This window comes from Thermobia domestica, chromosome 2 (genome assembly GCF_964235325.1).
Source record: "Thermobia domestica chromosome 2, izTheDome1.hap1.1, whole genome shotgun sequence".
Classification (NCBI taxonomy): Eukaryota; Metazoa; Arthropoda; class Insecta; order Zygentoma; family Lepismatidae; genus Thermobia; species Thermobia domestica.
This window is the reverse complement of record NC_137455.1, coordinates 290,839,275-290,856,724: the sequence shown is the minus strand read 5'-3', so window position 1 is coordinate 290,856,724 and position 17,450 is coordinate 290,839,275. Positions and strand designations below refer to the sequence as shown.

The 17,450-nt window shown below is 34.8% G+C and overlaps 1 protein-coding gene across 1 annotated transcript in view; it reads left to right on the top strand.

The window, feature by feature from the left end:
• Window positions 1–17,450, top strand: part of eIF2Balpha (eukaryotic translation initiation factor 2B subunit alpha) — a 76,370-nt gene that overhangs the window by 19,513 nt on the left and 39,407 nt on the right. Inside the window, exon 5 of the mRNA XM_081748872.1 lies at window positions 14,041–14,153. Coding sequence (XP_081604998.1) covers window positions 14,041–14,153 — 113 coding nt within the window. The remainder of the gene's footprint in view (window positions 1–14,040; window positions 14,154–17,450) is intronic.

The window sequence follows — 17,450 nt, the reverse complement described above, 5'->3', positions numbered from 1 at the left end:
GCAAAATATTTGTATTGACTATGGTTCATATAATAATTTAGACATCAAACACATCCATTTTCCTTGCACTAACCAACATCAAACATTTCCATTAGGTCTACATCAAACTCGATTCTTTCATTTAAGGAAATGCCTATTCGCTTTCAGCAACAATTGTTTTCCAAACATTTTGTCACTCATGCTCATTCTTTGGGTCTCATAATAAGGCCTCCAAATGAGAAAAGTCACTCAGCACCTGCTGAACTTGGCACACATGTATTGAACTTTTTAAATAATTTGAGAACAAGCTGATACTTCTTCAGTACACACAGTGAAGTATCTGAATCGTCAAGACATTGGTGACACTGGTACTGAGAAGCATTGGTGGACGCACAGATATTCTCCTCGTGATCGAACAAATAATAATGTTCATCATTAAGATCATGTGCTTTTTCATTTGATGGTACAGTCTTGTCAGTTGAGTTTTCATGGTGAATCACTTCCATAAATGCATCTTTCACAGATGATCTGTTTTCGTTGGAAATCCATCTAAGTTTAAAAAACGGATGAGTGACAGAAGCAAGAATAGCATCATTCACTGATGACTCCAAGGTTAAATATTCATGGAATCTTTTGTCCATGCCCTTTAACAATGCCTTCACTAGCGGATTACAGTACTTTAATGAACGGAGTGTCAATTTTTCCAGAACTTTCTTCATCCGAATAAGTTCTGGGATGAGCTCGCTATAAAAGAAAGAGTCAGACGATTGAAGTCGATCACGTCCTTGTGCGATGGGCTCCATACAATTTAAGTATTCGTCGAGAAATTCCAACTCGTTATCTTTAAAAGTGGAAATTTCCAGTGCAAGGCATGCATCTTTTAACTTAATTTTTACGTTTTGAAACTTCATTAAACTATCAAAATAAGAATTCCACATTGTACGACAAGGTATTGTGGGAGGCACACCAACAATATCTTTGAAAACTTCGCATGATTTCGGAGATTTCGACTGCAAGTTCCGCAACAGCAGGCAATCTACAATGGTACCGCGAAGTAATATTTATAACTGTTAGTTTCTAGTATACTGTACAGGTTCGTAAACTGCGTAAAATTTTATTGCCAAGATCAGACCTATTTTGTATTTTGCATATTATGCAAAATAAAAAAATACACTACAAAACCTATTTCAAATATAAAATACAAAAGTTTTTGAAAATGTATTTAAAATATAAAATACAAAATGGTATTTTGTATTTTAAATAAGTATCTGAAATACATTCATTTGAAATAGGTCCCAGCACTGGTGTGTAGCACAGAGGATCAACAACAAAATATAATGAAAACAGGTGTAAAACGTTCAAAGAAGCTTGAAATTATTTGAAAGTCACCAAATACAAATTATCTGCTCAGTTACTTAGTTGGAAACGTGAGCAGTGTCGACTTGTGGGTATGGTCATTACGTGGTTACTCATACTAGGCACCAACAGTCAGGGGCGGATCCAGGATATGATCAAGGGAGGGGCTAAACCATATTTTACTGTTTTATTCAGTGTAAAGCAGGATTGAAGCCCATTTTATCCAGTGCATATCTGAGCGTCAAGGGGGAGGGGCTGTAGCCCGTATAGCCCCCCCCCTTGGATCCGCCACTGCCAACAGTAATCTGCCATTATGGACACGTCCTACCTCTCTGATACGTCGTTTCCTCTTTAATATCATGGTGGAACCTCTCCCCTTTCCTCCACTCAGTGAGTCTAAGTTCAGTGAAAAGTAGTCAAGCTGAGAATGGAAGAAATATAACTTCAGGCTTATGTGATGTCCGTGTGCATGCATATTTTTGGAGCATGGTTTTTACAATCTGTATCAATCATGTTTGATACCACCCAAAAAGTTGTTAACACCCTCGATACATGAGTCCCATGCCTAAAGCTCTGCATCGGCCAAGATATTTCTGTATTTCTGAACGCAGAATCTTTTGAGCTCGCGAATCTGCCCTCCGAAATGCCCTCCTTAATCTTTGCATTGATTAACAAGGGAAATGTTTGATCTAGATATTGGAAACAAGGACCATCTTTTCCCAACGCTTCATTATCCCTAAGATAATACGCAAGGAAGATAACAAAACATTCTGAGGGTCAATTAATGGTGAATGCGCTATATTTTTGATTCTCAGCACTGATCTCCCTCGTCGCTAAGCGGTTTTGGCCTGACAGACCCTGGTTCGGTTCCCGACAGACCTCATGTGATTCGAATTGCACGGTAAGCTGTAGGTCCACTTCTCATACAGCCTCGTTGCTGAAATGAACGCTAAAAAACAAATCAAATCGTTTCCGGCACTAAAGCGTTTTATTTGGTCAGTTCGAAACTGTTCAATATATTTCACATACTCTGCTGTCTCATTTGCACCCTCCCCCTCCCCAAAAATTAGTGTACCCTTCTTACTGGCCCAATACAATCGTACACACCTTCATATCACAATTTTTATATCACTTACATTCATAGTATTTGATTGATTTTTCTTCTAAAATAGATAAAGTATCATAGATTTCTTCTATATATGTCACGGGACTGCGGTGGCTCAGTAGTAGAGTGTTCATCTCTGGTGCAGTGGGTCCTTGGTTCGATTTGAGCTTGCGTCAAGTGAGCTTTGTGGTGGACAAACACCATGTGCGTGGGTCTTCTCGGGGTTCTATCGTTTCGTTCCACTTTTTTCATTCCACTATTTCATTCATTTCTTGTCATCACCGTCTCCTTTAGCCTAGCCAGCATAACCGTGTAACGTAAAACTTGAAGATTTCATTTCATTTTCATTTTTCTAGATATGTTGAATGAGCTACTGGAAGAGATGCTCGTTGCTTGCCACTATGCAGAATTCCCTTTAAACTCCTTTTGCTTGAGTCAATAAATAGATGACAGTCTTTTGTGATTCATAGACAGTTCCTAAGCGGCCAATCAATCCTTCACACCTACGTACTAAAAAAAAAAAAAAAAAAAAAAAAAAAAAAAAAAAAAAAAAAAAAAAAAGTTTTCTGATTCCACTCAACTGATGTCTGTGACTTCTGATTGACATGTTGCTCATGAAGTCACAATAGCTGAATGTAGACTCAAGCAGGCACATGCACCACCTCTTGTCTGAGACACGCTATGTAACAGATGACGTCAGTCTACAAGATCTCGATATGAATTGCCGAAGAGGTAGAAGTGCTGTTATCGCAGAAAAATAAAACAAAGTATCCGGGTGTAGCCTTAAAGGAATAAATTTAACATACATAAAGAAAATATTAAAGAAAAAATGTATAAGCATTTAAAATACCGCTTTACAGACGGCAATAAAACTAGTACTTGTAATACAATACACGCTATGTACTATATGTAAATGCATCGAATGTAAAAAATTTGTACCTGACAGGACGAAACAACTAAAATTTTGTAATTAGAGCCTTAGATTTGACTTCTGTCGTAATATATTTCTTGCCTCAAAATGTCTGCAGGACTATGTTAGTAATAAAATTGATGAAACACAAACATATTGGAGAATTTCATAGGAAGTAAAAATATTTTAATATATAAGCACAGGGTGGATTATTCATCTTGATAGTCCTTATAACTTTTAAACTAATAGATACAAAACGCTGAAATTTTGTTCTGAACATATATCGACAGGGTAACATTATTTGATATACTCTGCAGTACCATAAGATCAACAATGTTGTCAACCCAACTTAAAGTTATATATTTTCAAGTGGCACTACGTCAGATTATTACATATTTCAGATTTACATGTTAAACGAAAACTTATAAACCACATTTATTATTCAACTAGCTGAAATACCTGTTCTTCGAATGGGGGGCTGTATTTGGAAGTAAACGCCTGTGGAAGTATCACTATTCAACTCAGCGACCGCGAAAACTATAAATTTAACACTAATATCAGTCATTTTGGATTATTTTTAATGTCTCGGCAATAAGGATGGCCAAACGGATCCGGATCCTATAAGATCCGGATCCGAAATTTCGGATCTTGGATCCGGATCCGAAGTTTCAAATATTGGATCCGGATTCGGATATCCGGTTCCTGGATCCACACCCGAAATTTCGAAGTTCAGATTCGGACTCCTGTTTTGAATATTTTAGGCCTTAGATTGAGACCCAGAACTAAAATATCCATATGTATAAAATTTACTAGATGAATTTTATCTAACTCAGTGGGAAAACAATTCAGTTTAAATGACAAAATATTACATCAAAATCTCATTTTCACATTTTCGGGGTTAGACCACTGTTGCGCACACCCCATCATTTAGTCTTTAGTATATCTTTAAACTTACTACAAGTATGCCACTTTCATCTCAAGTCAGTAGTTGTATAGATCTGCCTTTTGTTATATATTAATCGAGTTAGGATTAAAATTCGATTGTTTGTGAGACCTATGATAATATTTTCAGAATGAGTTATAACGTTGAAAAACTGCATAGTAATGCTGCATATTTTCTTTGTGCCACATTGGAAATTAATGTAGTCTATCTTATACAGTCGGCTCTTATAATTAATTCAATGATCTGAACTCCTGCAGCATTACGCTAAAATCATGGATGTCTTTGAAATTTCGCCATCATTTCTATTTTTTTTTTATTACGAGCAAAATGAATATCATAAGCGGTATTTTACATAATACATATAGACGCAGATCAGTCAGTTGATTGCTTAAAGTTTATAGCAAAGCTATTACATTTCTAAGACACAGGCGGCCTTAGAACAAAATCCATGGCTTTCCCATAAAATCTTAAATCTCTCTATATAAAAAGGGCAAAGTCCTGAGTGACTGAGTGACAGATCACCGTACAGGCCAAATCGCTTAAGCTACAAACTTGAAATTTGGACAGTTTATAGGCTTTGTGACGTAGGATACCACTAAGGAAGAACTTCGGGAAATTCGACGAGGAAGGGGGTAAATGGGGTGGAAAATATTGATGATTCTTGACGTTAGATACTTCAAATTTGGTATTTGGGTTTCTCATTGAAAATAATTTGATACTTGTTTAAGTGCTTTTTGATATTTAAATTAGAAGGGGCAGGGAAGATGTAGAAAGTAAAAGAAGGGGTGGTAATTGCAATTATTGCAATTAGTATAATAATATGCCTATATCTCGGAAACTTAAAGGGTTAGAAACATGGAATTTGGTATTTGGACTTCTCACTTAAAATAATTAGATACGTATTTCAACGTTTATATATATATATATATATATGTGGCCCAGAAGGGAAGAAAAAGGGCGAGATGAAAATTAAGTGGGGATTACAATTATTGTATTAATATGTTCAATCCTTTCAGGTTAGAGACTTGAAATTTGGTATTTGCATTTCTCATTGAAAATAATTTGACATGTGTTTCAGTGTTTTTTGATGTTTTAGTAAAAAGGGGGAAAAAAAATGGAAAGGAAAGAGGGTGGGGATTGTAATTATTATAATAACATGTCGATATCTGGGAACCTCTGAAGGTTACGAGCATAGAATTTGGTATTTGGACTTTACATTTGAAATAATTAGGTATGTACTTAAGCGTTTTTTGATGTGTGTCTTAGAGGGGAAGAAAAGGGGCGGGGAGAAAAGACTTTTATATCTCGGAATCCTGGAATGTTAGAGAAATGAAACTTGTTATTTGAACAAAAATTCGTTATGAAATGAAATCCTTGAGTTTTACGTCCCACGATTATGCCGGTTAGGCTAAAGGAGACGGTGATTATGAGAAATAAATGGAATGAAGAAAGTGGGAGGAAACGGGAAAACCCCGAGAAAACCCACGAGCATGGTGTTTGTCCACCACAAAGTCCACACTGCGCGAGCTGGGATCGAACCAGGGACCCCAAGCACCGGAGGTGAGCGCTCTATCACTGAGCCACCGCGCCCCCTTAAAAATTCGTTATGTTTGCAGGCGTATGATGTGCGAGGCCGTAGACCGAGCAAATGTGTGGGCTGGGGGGAAAGCCCCCATCTACTCGCACTGAAATTCGGTATATCTCGGGATACCGGAATGTTATTACATACAACTTGATATTTGAACTGAGATTCGGTATGGTTGTAAGTTTACGAGGTACGAGGTCATAGGCCGATCAAATGAGATATCAGAGGGTCTAAGGGCAAATCCTCAGACATTCCCTTTCTAAATTGATTATGATTAGAGGCTTTTGTGGTGCGAGGCCGTAATAACGGGGGTCTAGTGGCGAAGCCCCCAACTAGCCGAGGTCTATTAAGTATATAAATGTATTTGCGTAATGACTGGAAATTGCATGTATGCCTGTGGACAAAATTGCATAAGTAGCCATGAGAAATGACAATCCTTTAAAATAAAAATTTTAAAAAGCCACCAAAATGTACTCTTGAATGAGTTGTATATTATGTTTGCGCAGGGACGAATCCAGAACGGACTCCTGGAGGGGGCGGATGAATTCTTAGGGGGCGGTTGGGGATGCTAGCAGTGAAAAATTACTTAGATGATCTGAAATTGCCACAAATTACTACTAAAGTAACTGTTAATGGTGGCGCTGGGTAGGGGCGAACGACTTTTCGCCCTCTCCCTGGATCCGCCTATGTGTTTACATGAATGATATAGATCCTTATACAACCTATGCAGAGTTAATAGTAGTGGGAGGTACGAGGTCATAGGCCGATCAAATGAGATATCAGAGGGTCTAAGGGCAAATCCTCAGACATTCCCTTTCTAAATTGATTATGATTAGAGGCTTTTGTGGTGCGAGGCCGTAATAACGGGGGTCTAGTGGCGAAGCCCCCAACTAGCCGAGGTCTATTAAGTATATAAATGTATTTGCGTAATGACTGGAAATTGCATGTATGCCTGTGGACAAAATTGCATAAGTAGCCATGAGAAATGACAATCCTTTAAAATAAAAATTTTAAAAAGCCACCAAAATGTACTCTTGAATGAGTTGTATATTATGTTTGCGCAGGGACGAATCCAGAACGGACTCCTGGAGGGGGCGGATGAATTCTTAGGGGGCGGTTGGGGATGCTAGCAGTGAAAAATTACTTAGATGATCTGAAATTGCCACAAATTACTACTAAAGTAACTGTTAATGGTGGCGCTGGGTAGGGGCGAACGACTTTTCGCCCTCTCCCTGGATCCGCCTATGTGTTTACATGAATGATATAGATCCTTATACAACCTATGCAGAGTTAATAGTAGTGGATTACTAGTTACAAAGATACGTGTTACTGCTCGAGGCTCCATATGGTATTTTGTATACACATAGAGTACATTAGTACATTGATTTTGATACATTAATTGCCATTTAGAACTTTAGGCAATCTCTACTACAATTCTTAATTCTAACTGGAGTGGTACGGTCACAGAGAAACGTATTTTTAAAGAAAGAAAAAAAGTTCATCAAGAGCAAGAAAAGGAAGTTGCTCCTTAATTTGATTTGATCTATATTTTATGGGCTGTTCTGTTAGCAATGGCCTAGCCCATCACGACTAGGAAATGGCCTCATTCAGTAACCACAATAACTCAGAAAGAATTAGAAAAGTAAGCAGGCTGAGCCTAATGAAGAAGCGTGGGCTTGAGACTAAGGTTTCATCCCAACATTTGACTAGTGTTACAGAAAACAAAGGACAAATTTCCATCAGGACGACCGCTTTAAAAAAGATTTACTACCTTTTCGGTCAAGTATTTCCACTAGAATCGAATCTGACAATGAGATTGTTCTCACCTAAGTCGACAGTTTTACTCAATCAAATTTGGAGTAATTGTGACATATTAAGGCACGAAAACCAAATATCTACAGAATGAAGAGAACGCAAGGCTGTCACACGATCAGATACCAAAAGTGTCTTAAAATCTTATTTTAAGCATAGGAATGAAAATCACTTTGTCAATAATTTCGAAAATTTTGCTGATTCGGAACACCCGAATTTTCTGATACGGAGTTTCGAATTCGGATCCAAGATCCGAAATTTCGGATCCGATCCAAGATCCGGTTTTTCGGATCCGGATCCAGTGTCCGGATATCCGGACCCAAGTGGATCCGAATCCAAAAATATCCGGATCTGGCCATCCCTACTCGGCAACCCCCGGCCCGCATACGATGGTAGCTGGATTTGAATCATCGTCAATGGAAGTGTCACCATTGATCTTAGCGACCGCGAAAACTATGTATTTGACACTAATATCGGTCATTTTGGATTATTTTTACGTCTCAGTGGGTCATTCCATATCAATTTAACACTGACTTAACCTCATCATCTCAGATTTTAATGAAATTTGGTACATAGATACCCTTTAGATAGATTAAGAAAAATACCAAATTTCAGCTTTATATATCAATCAATATTGAAGATAGGGTTATGTAAAATTTGAAAAAATCTCGAAAATAGGATGTTCAATGAATTTTGAAATTGGAATTGCAACTCTCCTAATTGAGCTAGAAAGTTAGTTGAGGTGTCATTTTACAGCATTTTTCATGTCCTTTTCTGTGGTGTACAACATCATATATGCTAATACAGAATTTTTTTTTTTTTAATAAAAATTTTATTTCAGAATTTTTCGTCAAAACGTCCATTACTAACATACACATAGCATAATCATTTCTTGGATATGAGAATGATGGAGATGGCCCAAGTGGATGAAGAAATTATTGTTACGTCATCAAATTCTTCATTTTTGTGTAAAACACCCGAGCCACCAATTTCCTTCATAGAGAGCGGTGGCATAGCCTGATATGTCTTCTAATTGATGTTTATTTGGAGATTTTGACACTTTCTTTTCCCAACCCTGTAAACCATCTGAAAATTTTAATACAATTTGTCCTTATATTGAATTTGAAGCCCCATGAAAAGCTGTGGATCCCCCGAAATAGATTCCTGCGTACGTTTCTGATAGCCAGTGTGCTAAAATGGCGTTTATACAAACAATGAATGCTGGAATTTTAAAATTAAAAATTTAGTATGAGATATTACTGAAGAAAATTAAAAAGTCCAATTGATAAGATATAGATGTAGTCGATGAACTTTGCCTACTTTTTTATCAATATATTTAAGCAAAGTTAAAAACATCGATAACTATGAAACAGACACTCAGGCAAGCAGATAGATAAGATAGAATTTGTTTCGTTAGCAGGGGTGGCTTCAGGATTTTAATTTTGAGTAGGCCATTTTTTATTTTATTTTTTTTAATATAAAAATGTATAGGATTTGTTCCTTGGCAGTAAATATACATTTATTATCTTTTAGACGTTTATATTTGTCAAAATTTTTGGGTAGGCCCGGGCCTACCCGCTGAAGTTGTTTCAGTTCATTTGGTTTGTTTAGGCTTAACGTTTTTACGTAACAGTGAAATTATGAAGTATTGGACATATTACTTAAAGTGGCATCTGAACCACTACACGATTTCCAGCTGGGAGAAATTTTGTGGTTTATCGGGACCCCTTAATTACAAAGCGAAAATTAGGTTCAACTAACACAGATGATTCGAAATATGTGAAAACGTCACTATGAAATTCACACAATTTGTGGCATCTTTTTGTTTACACCAATTAAATATATATATATATATATATATATATATATATATATATATATATATCTGCTGTTGTACCAGTGCTAGATGTATACTTTCTACAGACCACGTTTATTTACAGTAACATTTTTGTGAAACTTGTATTAATATTATTTTATTAACTTCTTTAAAACTGAAGTTCAAAAGTATCAGCACCTAAACTAGCTTTAAGTTAAAGTTTTTAGAGCATGAGCTAGTAAGTATTGCCAGCAGATTACAAATCTGTATGATATGTTTTAGCCCCATTACTCTACTCTTCACATTTATTCCCACAAGTAAAACAAGAAACATTGCATACTTCGGTAGGGCATACTTGCATACCTAACATTGCATGCTAGGTACAGGGTATTAATGAAAACTCTAGGGGTAGTTTTGAAGTTTTTTTAACAATGAACTCATTACCATCCCAAATTCATATTTTGCCAGGTGCTTTACAACAATACTATCTATTAACGGAATTAATTTCAGATTTTTTATAATGTGTACTTTTTGAAGAATTTTGAAGTAAAATTTTGATTTTGATTTTGAAAAAAAAAAAAAAAAAATTCTGTATTAGCATACATGATGTTGTACATCACAGGAAGGGGCATCAAAAATGCTGTAAAATGCCACCTCGACCAGCTCTCTAGCTCAGTTAGGAGAACCGCAATTCCAATTTCAAAATACATTGAACATACTATTTTGGACGATTTTTTGAAACTTTATATAGCCTTATCTACAATACCGGTTGATATTTAAAGATGAAATTTGATATTTTTCTTAGTACCCCTATATGAATGGTACCCCTGTGCAAAATTTCATGACAATCTGTGATGGTAAAGTAAATTTTGTCTACAAATTGTGTTGATTTGACCTGGAACGGCTCCTGTATTCCCTCCCCGGTGACTACCGGCCTGCAGCCAAATGGGGTGAATTTGGAAGTTAATGCGATCGACTTTCACCATTAATCTCAGCGACCGCAAAAACTATGAATTCGACACGAATATCATTTTTACTACTTTTACATGTACCGGTAAACGCCCCTGGTTCGAATTTTGAAGAAAGAGCTTCGTCTTGGTCTGCGGCCAGGACCAAGGTACCCGTGACCAAAATTTGGTAACTGTCGGTCTACTCGTCTGGTCCCCAGGCCGCACACAGACAAATTCTTTATTTTATTTATATTAGATGTTACAAACTAAGGACGTTACAGTGTCACAAACACATTCAAATGTTGGAGGCATTCATGGTTTCCACCGACCTGGAAAACCTGGAGAAGTCAAGGAATTGAGCTCACTCGTAAAATGTCCTGGAAAAGACAGGGAATTTTAAGTGCGGATTTTTACTTCTTAGAACCTGTTTCTCTTTTTGCCTTACCCGACTATTTGGTAGGGAATACTTTATAAAATAAAGTAGTGTGTTTTGAAAATTTTCTGTACTTATACACATACATTATATACATGTACAGTCAGCGACAGAAGTTCTTTCGTTTGGTAAAATTTGTTTTGGGAATAACGGTAGAATAACTGGAACGTACAGAAAATTACATTCTTTTTAATTTACTGAAAACTGGCCCTTCCATTCTGAAGTTATTTACGAAACTAATTTCATCAAACGGAAATAACTTTTGTCGCTGACTGTACATGCACAGGAGATGAGGAACTCCTTACTAGAGAAAAATATAGTTGCTTTTTTACATTGTATAAACACCTGGATATTTGTAAATGGTGACCTTAAAAACCTGGAAAAGTCATTGAATTAAGTGGGAACCCTGATAAAAGTAATAACGCAAGTGAGGCTGATGGGACAATATCGAATACTATGATCATAGTGTAACATATGTAGAATAAATAGGAACAACGTTACAAGGAATTACAAGGTTGATGTTTTTTATGGCTTTATTTCGAAAAAGTGCTTATATATTACCAATTTAATCACGTAGATGGCTTTCAGTATACGTAAAGATCATAGTTCCGTAGCTTAGTGTCAAATACTGTGACTGTAATATAACGCATATCGAATAAATATGAACAAAGTTACAAAGGATTGTAAATTTGATTTTTTTTTAATGGCTTTGGTTTGGTAAAGAGCTTAGATATAACCACTGCAATTACGTAGATGGTTTTCAATATATAAAGATCATAATCAGTGGTGCCCACCCCACCTCATGTCCATGACGCACCCCCCTCAATTGTCTATCCGTAGGTGTTCTTCCATGAAAAAAAATCTTTTCGATTAATTTTTACACCCTTTCAAACATATTTATATAGATTTTTAACCCCCCAGTATTTCAATGACGCAGTTTTGCGTCATAGCCCCCCCCCCCCTTGTGGGCACCCCTGTCATAATGCAGTTTACAGTAATTTGAGATCTCAAACCGTTCCGGTGATACGATAACTATGTATAAAGATGACTATACTGCTTAAAATGACGTATTAGTGGGAAATTTTTAAAGTGATTATTGCTACCCTCTGCTTCTATAGTACTACAACAATAGTTTTTAGTTGTTGTAATTACAACAGTTTCTCGCAATTATCTAATTTTAATCAACATTGCAAATTTTACCAGTGTTTATCATACGTCAGGAACGGTTTGTTATCAAATTGATGTAAATGGTGTAGTAATCTTTACATCTATCGAAAATAATCTATATAATACTTACCTAAGCTTTTTTCGAAATAAAATCTTTTGAAAAAAAAAGTCAAATTTTCAATCTTTTGTAACTTTGTTCCTGTTTAGTAGAAATACGTCATATCATGATCATAGTATTCAATACTAAGAATTTTTAAAGCTGCATTGCCTTGTCCGTTGCACTTGCGTTATAACTGGTGTAGTAACACTGTTAATCTGATGATACTGCAAGGTATGTCAAACTATGTTCCCTTGTCGATATTTGCACGGTACGACATTTCAGTTTTTTTTTCCCATTAGTTTAAAAGTTACAATGGCATATCAAGACATTGTCCACCCTGTATAGTCAGTTCCTTTTTCTGGCGGTTTACAACAATACGCATCACCGGTATCTTTACTTCTAATTTTTTTTTTTTTTTTTTTTTTTTTTTTTTTTAAATTTTAGTAAAAGCAGTCCGATTTCTGAAGTCATTTTTTAAAATTGCAAAATTGCATATACGTGTTCTACATCCTGCAAATGCCTACATTAACATTTTATTTATTAACGATATCGCATACGAAGTTGGAAATAAGGGGATATTGAAGGAAATGTTAAAAGTACAGAAGTTGGCTGTAGTATACTCATAGTGACTATGGCACCTTTTATCCCCGCCTTTTTTTAATCACTATATATAGTTAAATATCAAATTGAGTCAAGATCAAAACTATAAATGAGGCAGATTTTAAGCAGGGCGTTCCACAGCTTATTCAACGGACTTTGGGATAGATTCTTTACCAAGTAAATAAATGGTTAACTGAGGGACTTCGAATATGGATACATCTTGGTAATGTGATAAAAGCATAGCTACCCGTAGATTTTAGCTCTGAGACTAAGCTTATTTCAGTATTATTTAATTAAGGAAATTTCATATCCAGGAAGTTACGGTCATGAGTCTGTTTTACATTGGAACATCAAAAATAGTAACTGAGAAAGTACTTTCAGAAGAAGATCGCCCAAGTTCCTTATTTAAAAATACCATCTCACGATTCACCTGGTGGATGAAAGAAAATCTTGGAGTTAATTCAGTGCACGGAATTCGAACCCGCAACCCCTGATTATGAAGCAAGAAGCTCTGTGTGTTTGCTTTTTATGATGTAAAGAATGTATTTGCAAAATATATTAACATATTCTACACAAAAAATATTTATTTTGGTGTTTATATTATTTTTTGTAGCTCTCTGCGGAACAAACGAGTCAATTAATTATCGTTGAGAATTTCTTAAAACATCGTAAAACTCATCTTGAAGTGCATCACGAGAAATATAATATATAGGAAATAATTAATTAGCAACATTACATATAATGTATTATGTAGTTGTGTGTATATGAGTTGATATCGTGGTGTATCTAGTTATAATTTCGATCCAATCGTCGAACTACGTGCTTCAAACTTCCTCTTCCTCTGTTGTAGTGGTAATGGAACTCATATATAGACAGCTCCGGAGAAAGAAATTTGAAGTCTGTGGTACTACTTTTAGACTGTAATTTGTAAAAATGCTGTTTGTTTAAAAAGAATAACATACGTACAATGAATGCATGTATGTATCGGTGTACCATATTAAGAAATTCATAGGAATCGATTTCAACTACTGGTCCGCCGTGAAATTATTTTTAGTTAGAGTATGGTGCTTTCAGTAGCATACGCAAGAATTTATTTCGGGGGGAGGTCCAAACTCAATATGGGGGTATTTTATATTAAAATTTACCCTACTTCCCTGGGTGCTTTCAATTTTTGCGGTCTCCAACATATCTATGTCGTATGCTGATCTGCGAGTACCGGAAAGTTGAAAATAACTCATTTATGGTGTGTATTGAATAATTATAGTAATTTGTTTTCTTTGACAGAAAGTCCTGATCCACTCAAGATCTCGTGTTATTCTAAGAACTCTAAAAGCTGCGGTGGATGGGAATAAAAGATTCGAAGTATACGTAACAAAATCATCTCCAGATAACAGTGGGTAAGTGATTCAAATTTAATATAAAATGGGAAACTTCTTGTAAGAACAAGGTATGTAGGACATTGGATCTCAATGCTGCCTAAAATATGCCATAGATTGAGTGAAGTTCAAGATACTCTAATAGCTCTATTTAAAAACTCGAAATATGAATTTGAAAATATTGGAAACATGAGTTACATTGGGGAAATTCTATTCTTTTCCACCTGTATCTGGATTAATGAAGATTCAGTTATTGTAATATTATGAACCTTTTGTTTGAATTTTAAATAATTCAAATATTCCACCGAACTGAATTATAATTACAGTTATTAATATGTAGACCAATACATTGATATAATGATTAATTAATTTCTGCCCATTTTCAAAAGTGTGAATTTTACTTAACATTTTGCAGATTTTTGTAGTATAAAATATTCACAAATCTATATATATAAAAGAGAACGTACAAATCCTTTGTCCGCTCATCACGCTAATACGGCTGAACCAATTTCTTTTATTTTTGGGGGGTTATTAGGATTTGGACCCTAGATGGTTTTTATCATATCACTTTAATTTTCAATTACCAGTGTCTTGAGATAATTGACCATTCAGGTGTCCATTACGTACAAATCCTTTGTTAGTTCATCATAGGTATAAAAATAAACGTATGTATATGCAACCCGCATGACCGTGTCACTCGGCGGGTTAACATAAATGACAGGCGTTATAATGGTTTTTATCATATCACTTGAAAGCGAAAAAGTAAAAATTATCTAAGTAACAAAGTTTATTGCGTTCGGGGGTGACCGCAGCGAAGCGGGGCGGGTTAACATAAATGACAGGCGATATAATGTTAACATTTACTGCAATCTTCTATGGTTTTTATCATATCACTTGAAAGCGAAAAAGTAAAAATTATCTAAGTAACAAAGTTTATTGCGTTCCGGGGTGACCGCAGCGAAGCGGGGTGAACGCTGCTAGTTGTTAATAAATTAAAAAAAATAAAAAAATAAAAAAAATTACAGAAATATTTAATACCGGCAGTTAAGAATCCTAATTATGTTTTGTATATATAAGGGGTATTTAGAAAAGCTCTATAAATGTTTTTAAACAATTTATCTCCATAAAGGGCGAGCTTTGCTTTCTCATAACTCTTTCAATGTGGATGGCGAAACTTCAAAATTATTATTATTATCAATCCAACTCTTCAGAAAGTGAAAGTTTAAAGTTATAATAATAATAATATACAACCACCATAATTTTTAAGCTGGGGAAATAATAGGTGTACTGCATATATTGTTACTTTGTCGGCCATTGGTCTTGTGAGAGGCATGAATAGCGTCGCTGCTCATGCCAACATTAAATATCCAGTAGTCAATCAATCAAATTTACTTCTTTAATATGTAGATCGCTAGCTTATGAAGGAAGTGTTTTTATTCACATTGGACGAGTTGTGAAACAGTTAAGTCGGAAGCATTTACCCTCTTTTATAAACCTTATCGAAGTGAAAATTATCTCAAATTCTGCTTATATTCTAGACAATGTTCTAGACATATATAAATACGATGTTCTAGACATATATAAATATATATAATTACATATTTTTTTTAGAGCAATTGCCATTGCTACCAACAATGAGACATTTTTTGATATAGATTGTATGGAACAAGATATTATTTACCTTGTACTGACTTAAGTATTCAAACAATGACAAAAGATTTCTACATTGGCTTTTCCTTCAATTTTGATTTATTTTTCTGGTTTATCAGAATCGAAAATTATCAGTAAATACAATTAATTCATAGGTGGTTGGCAACTAAACTCCACGAAATTAGTCGGTTGTTTTACAAACGGTGACAATCTATCTACAATAAATCTTGTTTCTTCCAAATTAGTACTTTCACCCGACAAATAATTTGTTAATGCCAAATTATATTGTTACATTTAGTGAGTGTTATTCTTCATAAGTGTTTTGTGTATAAAGAGTTCTTAATTTAAGCCAAATAAGGATCTACTTGTTCTAGAAATTTTGTCAGTTGTAAGGCAGTGTTAATTTTTAAAATCTGTTTTCGTATTTTCCGCTTTGGAGTGATCATTAATTAGTAGCATTTTCAAGTTTCCACTACTTATTACTCTTTTAAAATGGTCATACTGCTTTTCTTCAAACATGCAAGAGGGAAATAGTGGTGTGAATCTGCGTATAACTCTGGGACTTATTGTTTTTGGAAATATCACCAGTGTGAAAACGTTTTTCGTCGTTGGAATATTCAAGTGAGACATTTGGTATAAAAGATTAGCATTTTCTTTGTAGAATTGTGATGTCTAGAACATCGTTCATTTCTGAAAGAAATTAGAAATGTTGAACTACTATTACAAATCATTGTAATTCATTTACTCTACAGAGCATTACAAACATAAATAGGCATGTTTGTATATATATCATTTGTGATTAACTTTATATTACATTTCTTACAATTTCTTCCCATTTTACGCTTTGCATATAGTTTACGCACATATTTGTAATTGTGTGTTCAAAAACCAGTACAGCAAACCAGTCACATAAACAAAGAAATTGTGCATGCGTGAGTTTTATATAACATATAAATCCCTATATACGACCTTTCTTCTAGATCAGTGTTTCTCATTCTTTCAAATAGGGAGCATTTTTATTAGTCAGAACGATCTATCCTCTCAAAAGCATATGTAGCATATGTATCACTTAGTATTTTGAACATATACCAGCATACTTACATTTTAAAAATAATACTAATAATTAAGATTTCCTTAAATTTTATATTGCTATTAAAGAAGTATATATATATATATATATATATATATATATATATATATATATATATATATATATATATATATTTACATCTGCTTATGCTTATGACATCAAATATGATCCGAAGCTTTCTGGCATCCAGTGGAAAGCTTGGAGTATATTAATATTTGTTTGCATATATTGTTATTGTAGACTGTTCCCATAATGACCATCGACTTCGATTTTATAAAATTTGAGAGAGAAATTTAACTTTTTATTTTGTGGTCAATTTGAAGGCATTTTATTACACTGTCATTAAGAAACCCATATACATCATCTTACGAATCAATCACTATGGAAGAATTGCATGTGTTATGTTGCAGCAGTAGTACCAATCTTTGAAAGTTTCATTAACAACTATTCTTTTTTTCTTTTTTTAATTGATGTTCTGAGTAATTGTGCGTTCTGTGTAAAGGTACAATAATATTCTCTCTCTCTCTTTCTGTTTCCAGCTACCGGCATAGGCATATGGGAACTACCAGATATACTTT